The sequence below is a fragment of the Lepisma saccharinum genome, chromosome 13 (assembly GCF_977018435.1).
Source record: "Lepisma saccharinum chromosome 13, izLepSacc3.1, whole genome shotgun sequence".
NCBI classification, from domain to species: Eukaryota; Metazoa; Arthropoda; class Insecta; order Zygentoma; family Lepismatidae; genus Lepisma; species Lepisma saccharinum.
In genome coordinates this window covers 10632046-10644455 of record NC_139241.1, presented here as the reverse complement: position 1 = coordinate 10644455, position 12410 = coordinate 10632046, and the positions used below count along the sequence as shown (strand labels likewise).

Sequence of the window (12410 nt, the reverse complement as noted above, 5' to 3'; positions counted from 1 at the left end):
GGTTGATGTGTTGTGAATTAATTGTAGAAACTGGATCTGGTGGTTTATCTGTCTATTAATGTTCAGATGTTCAGCATAAGTCACTCTGCTCTGAAAGCTCCTTTATAGGTATGTATACCTGAAGGCAACTGAACCTTGCATTGTGATGTCAGGACGTAATTACCAATGTGCAGATTTTCTTAAAACGTATTTAAGTGCTGAATGAAAGTTAAGGTATTTTATTGTGAACTCTGTCTTCAAATTGGCACATTCAATACTTAAAATAACATTACATACATGGCAAAGCAGAGGGTCCAGCCCTTGCAGCAAGTGATGGGGGGAAAGGGAGAGGGAGTGAGTGTGTGCTTTAATTTAACATATGACATTAAAAAACTTCTTATGTCAAGTGATATCTACATTTTTGTTACACATGACACAAAACAAATAAACAGCATGATAAAAGACACTTTCAAAGTCTGTCCAAGCTTTCAACTCCATCACTAGAGTAGTGACATCACAAAATCTGCTACTAATCTCTCAACCCTGGCTCCAGTCATAACCTTGGACATTTTAAGTGTCTTTTATCATGCTGTTTACAGCCGAACCTCGATTTTATATTTTTCAGGGAACCCAGCTGAAAATGTAAAAATCGGGATTTCACTATTTGTTTTGTGTGGTGGTTAAAAATACATTAATTTATCACTAGCTTCAATTTCACAACCAATAAAAAACAAACTGGAAAACGTATCAGAATTTTAAGGCAGGGGGCATGTAAATATAAGTATGGAGAAAGTTTGTGGACATGTACACTGCAGTCATAAATCACTATGTATCACTAACAAATTCAATTATCATTTCACTATGACTACAGAACTCACCCTGACGAGAATGTGCCTGGGCCACATGCTTCAAGCTGTCGACACTTGGTGGTTGTGGAGGATGGTGGAAATTCTCACCCGGCGGATGTATCTGTGCGTATGTTTCACTTCCGCTCGTGTACACTTGAGTCGGATCCTCAATAGCTGCATACATCTCGTCTGGAGTGGAAACAAAAGATAGATAGATTGATTGATTGATTTGGCATTTTAAGTCCACTTTATGCACAGTAAGGCTAATCGGTACTGGACCTACAGTTTAAAGTGGGATCTGAACCACTATGTGCCTCCACCGGAAATCGAACCCGGGACTCCTTGATTACAAGGCGACGACGCTACCACTGCGCCATCGGGGAGGCCTAGAAACAAACGAGTTCAAATGTTATTTTGCTAAAGATTCACCTTGACGAAAACTAGTACTTACTTCAAGAGAAGGCTGATGTGAGTTGTATAGGCATCAGATCAAACTGAATCTCTATGGACATATATATTTTGTTTTTGATGGAACACAAAGTGTGAGAAAATATTATATGATAATAAAGAACGGGAAGGCATTTTCTTATTCATTTTGTCATGAAATGACACAAAATTACATGCAAAAGTATACTTTTGAAATGAAATTTGCAGTTAAGTTGCTGAAACACCTTCATGGGTCTGGGCCTCCCCGATGGTGTAATGATAACATTCTCATCTTGTAATCAAGGGGTCTCAGGTTTGATACCTGGTGGCCGCACATGGTACGGTGGTTCGTATCCCACTTTAAAATGTAGGTCCAATCCCGACTAGCCTTTATGTGCATAAAGTGGACTTAACACAATAATTCAATCAATCAAACGCATACGGATCTAAATTATTCTATGGTAAAGTTTCTCGTACTCATTGTACCATCCCATGCAGGCACATGGGGCCCTGCACAGTCTCAGTGTGAGCCATTTTATGGAGGCGACGTGATTTATACCATACCCTGGTTATCTTTACCCTCCAACGTTGTACACACTGTATGAACTTCTAGCCACTTTATGCAGGGATAAAGTAAAAAAAAAAATCCGTCACTTGATGGACCACCCTGGAATTGAACCTGTTGCCAGTCTTATTGGACAAAAATTGGATGATGGGCTATGCCCGTCACTCATCCACAAAGGGTTTATTGATATTTTATACAACCTGTCACAATTTCCAAGCATTGCTGGAAATTAACAGGAGTATCGGTACAAGTTCAAAGTGGAAAACAGTCAACCATAATTTCAACATTAACATTTAGGGAGATTTTACACCAAAGTGATAACAACACTTTCCACAAACTGCACACTGGAATAGGCACTTCCTGAACATGCTCTATACCCTGTCCCACGTATCACTGGAGCAAGAGAACAAAAGCAAGTCTCTGCACAAGTAGTGGCGTGAGATGGCTCCACCAATGAACATGCGAGAGGGAATGGTATTGCATGAAGAGTGAGGGGGAGCAACTGCAGTTACCAGCCTTCGAGCAGCATGTACTGCTTCTGCCCACTTGATTTGCTCCCCCCCTCCCAACCATTCTCTTACAGCGATGCACAGCTAGCTCCAGAAACAGCCGGGACAGGGTACAGGAAGAATGGCTCTGTCTGTGTGACATGCTAGCAGCAAGTGACATGTGCAGCGTCTTTGAATCACTCCAGTGTGAAATGTTGCAATTATATCTTAGGGTTTCTTAACCCATCCGCATACCTAGTCGTCGATTCGACGGCCCGACTTGAAGTTTGCTTGCCATACCTAGCCGTCGAATTGACTGCCTCCCGATTTTCATCACGTAGTTTCTTCTTTTGCTCATAGATAGCAGAGGTTGTATGATCTGTTGAATCTGTGACGTCTATGTTTGTGATGCTAAATTTTTCATACCGATTCAAGCTTGTTTTCTTCAGTAATTTCTCATATAAACAAACCTTCGTTTGTTACGTCTTGGAAACATGTCGCGAAGAAGATTTGTTGAAGATTCGTTGATAGAAGAAGATTTGCTTTTTGATAGTGACGAAGATGAAAATGTGGATTTTGATGACGGGAATGAAGAGAGTGATTCTTGTAGCATTAGTGAAAGTGGTCCCTCTGGTGGAAGTAGTGAAAGTGAGGGGGAAATTGTTGAAACCCCCAAGAGAAGCAAGTTCGAAGACTGGAAATGGTCGGAATCGTGTCCCCAAAATGAAATACCAAAGAAATTACCATTTTCAGGTAAGCCTGGTGTAAATAACATTGTTCTGCGTTCATTAGGGGATTCTCCCAGAGCTTGCGATGTAGTGAAAAAGTTCCTTCAGGATGATTTATGGGCTAGTATATCTAGGGAAACGAACATCTATGCACAAAGCAAAATAAACAATGCAGAACTCAATGGTGATCAACAATCCAATAGTAGTGAATCTAAATGGTTTGACACAACAGTGTGTGTCCTTCAGTCCCAGGTAAAAAAAGAAAGCCTGCAAAGCTACTGGAGTACTAGAAAACTCTCAGAAACTCCATTTTTTGCTACTGTCATGCCATTCAAAAGATTTGTTTTGATCATGAGGTATTTACATTTTGTAAATAACAATAATTTGAATCCAGAAGATAAGCTAGCCAAAATCAGACAACCTATGGAGTATATCAGTAGTAGATTCCAGCATGTTTACACACCTGAACAAGACACTGCAATTGATGAAAGTCTTGTGAAGTGCAGGGGAAGACTTTCTTTTGTCCAGTTTAATCCAACTAAGAGGGCTAGGTTTGGGATAAAATATTACAAATTGTGTGAATCCTCTACTGGCTACTGTCACCAATTTAGCATATACACAGGCAAAAAAAATACAAAGCAAAACATCCCTGAACATGAATACATTGTACTCCATCTCATGCAACCTTCACTCCATAATGGCTACACTCTGTATATCGACAACTGGTACACATCTCCCATTTTGTGCAATAAATTGTTAGATGCAAAGACAAACGTTGTGGGTACTGTACGCCTACCCAGGAAACAAATGCCAAAGGAACTGAAAGCCAAACAGTTGAAGAAAGGTGAGGCTTCTGCTATGTACAGCCAAAATATGATTGCCATCAAGTGGATTGACCGGAAATCTGTCTCATTGTTGTCTACCATACCATGATGACATAAATATGACAAACGCAGGGAAGAAGAACAGAAAGACAAAAGAACCTATTTCGAAACCTATGGTAGTGATTGACTACAACAAGGGAATGGGTGGGGTTGATAGAATGGATCAGCAGCTGGCATCATTTCCAATCATGCGTCGTTACTTGAAGGCATATAAGAAAATATTTTTCTATATGTTAGACTTAGCTTTCTACAATGCATATGTCATATACAAGAAGATTAGGCCATCTATCAAGGGTTTCAAATTTAACGAATTCAGACTTCTGGTAATAGAGCAAATCTTGGAGGAACTTGCCCTGCCAGAATATGCCCGAAGAGGATGCCCTTCCGGAGACACACCTATGAGACTTCAGTGTGCCAATTGGGAACATTTCCTTCAGCAAATCCCTCCAAATGCTATAAAACAGAATCCATCAAGACAGTGCAAAGTGTGTTCTGCACAAAACAAGAAGTCAAGTAGCCGTTGGGAGTGTGAGAAATGTAAAGTTGCACTGCACATGCCGGAATGTTTCAAGCTATACCACATAAAGCAGAACTATTAGGTAATTTATATTAGATTTACAATTAATTTGTTTATTCTAACATGTACTAATGGTCTTCCACTGTAACAATCTAAAATTTCATGTAAATTAGTTGAATAGTTTTTAAGAAATTTAAAGTTCCGTACTGTCCTTCAACTTCCATGGCCGGAGGCTGGAATTAAATCGTATTTCACAGGAAAAAATATTGAAATGAAATGGTATTCGGATGGGTTAAGTGACTTGCATTCAGATGCCTAGGAACATGCCGTGTGTTACAGGTCATATCAATGTAAAATCTCCCTAAGAATGAACATTCTAAATATTTTGGACACCAAAAAATACACATTGTACCTAAAGATATCTGTTTGGCCGTTATGCGGAGATAGATAATTCATTCTACTGAGGCATGCATGATAAAGCCACCAGACAGGGAACAAAAGTGATCGCCAACAAAAAGTGGGCGGAAAATTGAAGCTAGAACTCATTAGAATGAATTACCAAAAAATACTATAATGCACTATCATGGCAAAAATAAGCGCATGCACACTGAATTTGTCAGAAAGTTAATAATTTCTCATGCAAATAATCAGCCGACCCTCCATGTCCAAATGGTTAGGACAGTGCATTATGATGCCAGGTGTCCTGGGTTCGAATCCTGGCCTAGGCATGGACTTTCCATATGAGTATCCATTTATTAGTTTCATCATATCAGAACTCATCCCAACCTTCGCGGTAGGCCAAAATTAGCAGAAAAACTAAGTAAAATAAACCTAATTAATCAATCATGCAAATGATCAACTGCGAACTTGCCTGAATCATCGGATACCGTAGAGTAATGAGGGTCAGTTATCTCATGAATCCTGCTCCGTGGCGTTGCCCCTCGTGTCTGAGCTTTGATTTCCGCAAGTGGTTCCCTCACACTGATACTCGTGTATCCTTCTGCAACACAAAGACAGGTTTGTTAAAAAAAGGACCTCTAAAGAATAGTTAAAAAGGTGAATAAATGAACAAATCAGCACAAGTACATGCAGTTACACTTTTCACTTCTTGCATCTTACTTTTCTGGTCTCAATAAACAAAATCATACAAAATTTTCTCTCTCTCTCTCTTTCTATTTTCTTTAAATAAAATAAACAACGTTAAATTGTGTTAAGTTAAGTTTAACACTACTTACGTGAGTGAGTATGAAGCTTTTTTGGAACAACATTTCAGGGTCCTACTGCCCCCTTCATCAGGTTCGTAAATATTTTAACGCGGCACTATGTTCAGTGCTTAGAAAAATATTTACAAACCTGATGAAGGGGGCAGTAGGACCCTGAAACGTTGTTCCAAAAAAGCTTCATACTCACTCACGTAAGTAGTGTTAAACTTAACTTAACACAATTTAACGTTGTTTATTTTATTTAAAAGTGAGTAATATAAACCAATCTACATTATGTTATTTTCTATAAATATTTCCCTCTTATTTACCTAATGTTTCAGATACAGTACTGAATGACCATTTATACTGAAACAGTAACAGCAGCAAAACAACAACTAAACAAAATAAATACAAGATCAAACAGAAAAAAAAATGAAAATTACACAATACATTCTTAACAATTGCTGGAAGGAGACTTCTGCCACAAATATGTCAACATTTGGACGCAGGTTTCTTATACAAGCTGGTAAGCCTACCTTGTAGGAAAAACCTTGTAGTGGGATTGTAAAATAGCTTTATGTTACACGTTGATGGTGTGAATATTCGTAGATGAATGGTTGATTATTCATTGAGCTACAATTCTGCTATTGATGATTTGATGCAAAAAATTTCATGTCTGCAAAATCACAACAACTGGCCACAATTCCCTGAAAACCAAATAACAGAGGTTCAGTTCCACTGTACTTACAAAATGTTAAAAGGTTTTAATTTCATTATTGTAGGAATTGCATTTTTTTCTTCTTCTTCTTCTTCTTGGATCTCTTTTACAGCTGAGCTGATACCATTTTGAACCGATAGCAATGCTGATACTTTTACGGATTTCTACTGATACCGATGCTTGAAAATTGAAACAACGAAAAGTTGTTACAGATATTCAAAGATAATTAGACTCTGCAAAGTGTAACGCTACATTTTTGCTGACCCCATGAAGAAAAGTATCGGCTGGTATGTAGGAGATACTGATATAACTTCGGGGAAGGGGGGGGGGGCAAGGACAGTTTACTTTCCCTTGGTACATAAGGTTTAGCATAGTGTGGGAGCAAAAGTGACAAAAAGTGTGTGGGGGGCAACTTCCCCACCCCACCCCACCTCCTATTTGCCGTCACTGTATCACGATCATTATTGGCAAATACCAGTACTACCAGCACCACACCCTTGGTCGCCTTTACCCCCCACCCCTACCTTCGGCCATGATCAAGAAAGTGTGGGGCCCAAACCCCACACCTTCTATGCGCCTTCATGGCGTGGTGCATAGCACAGGGGAGCACTTTATTTATTTTTTTTTTTTTTACCAGTACTACCAGAAAGTATTGGTTGGTATTGAATCACTGATATCAGCTGATAAATTTTCTGCAGCCCGAATGCCTCATGGAGTCTGCAAGAATGCCTCACAAGACCTTTTTGTGGTCTAAATATACTGGAAATTATGGAGAATAAATAATTTTCATTAATTTGGCAACAGCACAGGAGAGAAAAATTGAGTTTGCGATTAAATAATTATCTTCTGATAAATTCTGAATATTTTAAATAAAAGAAACTGATCCATTTAAAGGCCATATTTTAAAACTAATAAATATTCTGAACTATTATTTCAATGTTCAAGTATTAGTATAAGTGCAAATTGACGAGAGTATTGGCTTAGCCATATTAACAACCATTTCCAAACGCAGCTCCTATCATTTGAGAAGGCAGTACAGCCAACCTGATACCACTTTGAACTGACACCCATACCGAAGATGTTTCTTACAGATTCCCACTCACACCAATGTTTAAAAATTGTATCAATTAACAGTTCTTCAAAATATTGATTAAAATTAGTGGTTAAGTATCCCACTCTAATTATATGCAGCAATTTATCAAGTGTTTTGCTTTGTAACATACAAGAATCACGTCAGAATATTAAAATACGAGGGTTATTTTTTAAGTAAGGTCTATTTTGCAATAAAAATGAAGTAAGTAAATTTATTTAAAAAAAACATTTATTTTCTGAATTTACATACACTTCTCTATTTTTCTACATAATTTTTTTGCCGGTTTAAACATTTATCGTAACGAACTACGAGCTTTTGGATACCCTCCTCATAGAACTCTGCCAGCCTGTCATGATAGCCAGTTACTCACAGTCGTTTTAACTTCTTCATCAGTGTCTAAACGGTTACCACCCAGGAAGGTTTTCAGATGGTGGAAGAGGTGGTAGTCGCTATGTGCAAGGTCTGTTTGTGAATACCGTTTGAAATTGCACGTGCGCGTGGGAATGAGAGTGTGCGTAGGCTCCTGGCATTCTTTGAGCAGCATCCGTCGTACTGATTCATGACAATGCAAGGCCACATGCTGCAGCTCAAACTCAAGCTCTGATCGAATCTTTTGGCTGGGAGGTTTACGATCATCCACCCTACAGTTCTGACCTTGCACCTAGCGACTACCACTTCTTCCGCCATCTGAAGACCTTCCTGGGCGGCAAGCATTTAGACACTGATGAAGAAGTAAAAACGACTGTGAGTAACTGGCTATCATCACAGGCAGCAGAGTTCTATGAGGAGGGTATCCAAAAACTCTTAGTTCATTACGATAAATGTTTTAACCGGCAAGGAAATTATGTAGAAAAATAGAGAGAAGTGTGTGTAAATTAGAAAATAATTTTTTTTATTTACTTACTTCTTTTTTATTGCAAAACGGACCTTACTTAAAAAGTAACCCTCGTAAATACATGTTACGTGTTCCTGCACCGTGGCCTAAGGCATCATGCTTTGGGCTCTGGCTACAGGATGCATACAAGTTCGAGTCTCTTGGAAGAATCATAACTTTTCCTGAGATTTCACCCTGTGTATGGGACCAGTGGCCACCCACCATCATGAGGAAATTGGGGAGCTATGAATGATTAGCGTAAACAGGTCATAGAAACCTACAACAACGACTGAGGATTTGTCGTACTGACCACATGTCACTTCGTAACTGTTTGAATGATCTCCCACCTCGAGGGAGTGAGTGTGTAGGATCAGGTGGGAGTGAGGCCGTCAGCCAGTTGGTAGGCCCAGGCTATCAATGGGCTTCTTACGCCACAGTTTATTATTATTATTTTTACATGTTATGTAATCACAAAATCCAGTTTTTCATACAAAACTAAAGTCTGCCTGGCCAAAGAATGGACTTGAGGAAACTCAGACTTTCTGCCTCCAGTTCAAGGGGAAAAAAGGGGTGTTGCTACCGGTTGCTACCCAACTGATTTCCGTCCAGTCGTACACGACACCTCTTCCTGTCAACATGCCCGCTTCACTCTCATTTCAGGGAGAGGCTGGGAATCGAAGACCCATTCACTTGCTGTGCTGCGGCAACCGCCATGCTTGACCTGGTTGGGGGTGCCACTTGTTTAAAAAATGACACAAAACGAAAAAATTGGCAACGCAGAATACCACGAGAATTTACCCTCACCACGGCAACTGGACAAAGCCGATTGGTTCGGCGGTTCATGTGACCCTGCCTGGCTTTCGACAGAAAAGATAAAAATAGAATTTCCAAGTCCATTCTCTGTCTGGAACCACTGTAGGACAAAATAAACGTCAAATTTGGCATACTTTTCAGGATAATTAGGCTCTGCAAAATTGAAGCACGGCATTTTTTGCAGATCAGACGAAATATCAAAATGCTAGAAAAGTATCAACCAGTATTGGAAAATATATTCCAAACGATACTTTCTGATACGGATACCATTGGCATCAGCCAATATGATTATGTTGGCACCAATATTGGCTCAGTCCTAGAACGCAGTTGAGTAGCTGTTAACATAGCCAGCCTACTTCCAGAAATTCGCATACACTGCAGTGGCGTATGCAAGGGGGTGGGGTTTATGGGGTTTAAACACCCCCCTTGAGCATTTTAAATATTATGAAAAATGCTGCTAAAAAATAAAAAATGGCACATTTATCAGTCAACGATATGCGACAATACTTCTACTACTACTACAACTACTACTATTAATAATAATAATAATTTGAATTATTATTCCAATGCAGCACGGAGAAAAGCACAACATTCCAAACACACGTCTTTCAGAGTCAATGCCTTCAAAATAAACTTGAAATTATTGAAAATAAAATATGAGAGCAATTATGATTTAAGAGAGAAAAATGTTGTTTTGTACCTCAGCCGCAACAGTGTTCAATGAATATGTTTTTTGTTTTTTTTGTGTGAACAATGAGAATTAATTAACTAAAGAAAGTTATTGGTTCATTGTAGTGGCCGCGGTGGCTCAGTCGGTAACGCGTCTGACTACCATGCTCAAGGTCCCGGGTTCGATCCCCGGCCGGTTCAAATCCGGGAACTTTTCTAACGGTGAAAGCGGCCCCGGCACCCACCCAGCGTCGAATAACATGGGTACCTGGGGGAAACCCTGGGGGGTAAAGGCGGTTAGGGGCGTGATGCTGATCACATCACCCCCACTCACGACCGGATCAAGAAAGTGTGGGGCGTTACCCCCACACCCCCTATACGCCTTCATGGCGTGGTGCTATGCACAGGGGAACACTTTTTTTTTTTATTGGTTCATTGTAAGCGGTAAGGACTAGGCAGACAAGAATACAGTCACCAGTCCCCTTTCCCATTGTTTACCGCGGCACTTTTGAGTTTCTGAATGTCTCTCTTTAAAATGTCTCAGCTTGTTGACTAGACAATTATTTCGTAACAAGGAAAGAAAAAAATGCTCCCAGAATTTCTTAAAAATCGAATGACTAGAAAGTAATTTCGTTCTATTGCTTTCATAAATATTATATTTATGTCGATCTCTACTACTTAATAGTGGTAGTGGTATTATTATTAGTAGTACTAATTCAACTAATTAATTATAAGTATTATTAATTAATTATGTGTATTATTATTATTTAATCAAAGTATAATAAAACAATGGTAATGTGAATTTGCAGAAAGTATAACTTCCCCCCCCCTGATAAAATCCTGCGTACGCTAATGATACACCATGTTCAGTCTATACAAAATAAATAAGATATAAGAACAGAATACCCAAGACACTGAACCGACAAAAATGGTTCCATTATTCTATGATGATACATTGAAAACGATTTTCAAATTGCTGGCACTTAATATAATACTCACTATTTGAGTCCTGAGAGTCGCCACTGAAGTTGGCCTGCTGATTTGGAAACACTGGAGGAGGCGTGTCCCTCGGGATTGGTGGGGTCATGTACGGAAGATCCTGATTGGCCGATATCCCACCTGCAATGGCAGTGGCTGCGGGTATGTCAGGAACGGAGGTAGGGCTGTCGTCGTCATTGGATTCTATGCTACCAGGCAGAGCAGTGACCGACGTTGGCGACATCAAAGAGTTGTGCGAAGATGATTTCCGCGTGCCACGTGACCTTGGTGGGGGTATGGGGTTGCTCGACAGAGACGAAGATGGCCGTGGTGAGTCTTCGCTCACTCCACTTGACAATGATTGGTGGATACTAGTTACATCCTCGTTTCTGTAATTGTAAATAATTATAATAGCAGTGTTGCAACATCTCCTACAAAATCTAGCGGGTCAGCCGTTATTGAGGCTTAGCTGGACCTTCAGGTGATGCCATGGCAAGGTTTATTATTTTTTTTATTATTTTTTCAAATTTTCTTCTCTTTTCGAAAAACCATTATAATATTTCAAAATCTGAAACATTATATCAACTTGGAATAGTTTGTCTACTTACTATGTAAGTCTATTAAACTATTGATAATATCTAGATAACAGCGAAAGAAAATCTGAATGTCGTAAAAGTAATTCTAAGTTGATGACATTTTTCAGATTTTGGAATATCATAATGGTTTTTGGAAAAGAGAGGACAATTTGAAGAAAAAAAACCAACTGTCTTCGCGACAGCCAAAAGTCTAGCCAAGACTTAACAGAATCTGCTACAAGGTTACAATATTGTAAATTTTAAACTTAATCCCAACAGTATTTTGATTTTACATTGTTCTGCATTACGGTGTCTACAATTTCATAAAAAACAAATTCCTTTACTTTTACAGACAAAATCATTTGGAGTTTTTGTTTTAAGCCCACTTTATGCACAGAGGTTAATTGGGACTGGATTCATGGACATAACTTGGGACCTAAGTTTGAGGGGGCAGAATTACACTGGGTCTAATTTTGAGAGGGCAGAATTAAACTGGGTCTAATTTTGAGGGGGCAGAATTGAACTGGGTCTAATTTTGAAGGGACAGAACAAAACTGGGCCTAATATTGAGGGGGCAGATTTAAACCTGGCCTAATTTTGAGGGGGCAAAATTAAACCTGGGGCCTAATTTTGAGGGGGTAGAAATAAACTGTGCCTAATTTTGAGGGAACAGAACAAAACTGGGCCTAATTTTGAAGGGGCAGAATTAAACTGGGCCTGATTTTGAGGGGACAGAATTAAACTTGGGGCCTAATTTTGAGGGGGTACAATCAAACATGGGGCTTAACTTTGAGGGAAGAGAATCGAAAAGTTATCCATCCCATAAAAACAGCATCCAGGATTATCTGCTAAATAACTGTGACGTTTCTGAAATTACAAATATTACTCTTTATTACTTTGCTCCCCTAAGTGGTTAATTTTTTTGGGGGGGAGCAAGAGGCTGGACCTACAGTTTAAAGAGGCATACAAACCTCTGTGCAATGTACTTCCACAAGGTATCGAACCCGGAAAATCATTTGGACAATTATTGTAAATGAACATGTCTTGCGTAAG

The 12410-nt window shown here is 39.3% G+C and overlaps 1 protein-coding gene across 4 annotated transcripts in view; it reads right to left on the bottom strand.

Moving 5' to 3' along the window:
• LOC145997166 (uncharacterized) overlaps positions 1–12410 on the bottom strand; it is a 177374-nt gene that overhangs the window by 10559 nt on the left and 154405 nt on the right. For all 4 annotated transcript variants that reach the window (XM_083133846.1, XM_083133848.1, XM_083133849.1 and 1 more), the window contains 3 exons: positions 10804–11171; positions 5307–5435; positions 858–1016 (listed from right to left, as the gene is read on the bottom strand). In XM_083133846.1, the coding sequence (XP_082989972.1) occupies positions 858–1016; positions 5307–5435; positions 10804–11171 (656 nt within the window). The remainder of the gene's footprint in view (positions 1–857; positions 1017–5306; positions 5436–10803; positions 11172–12410) is intronic.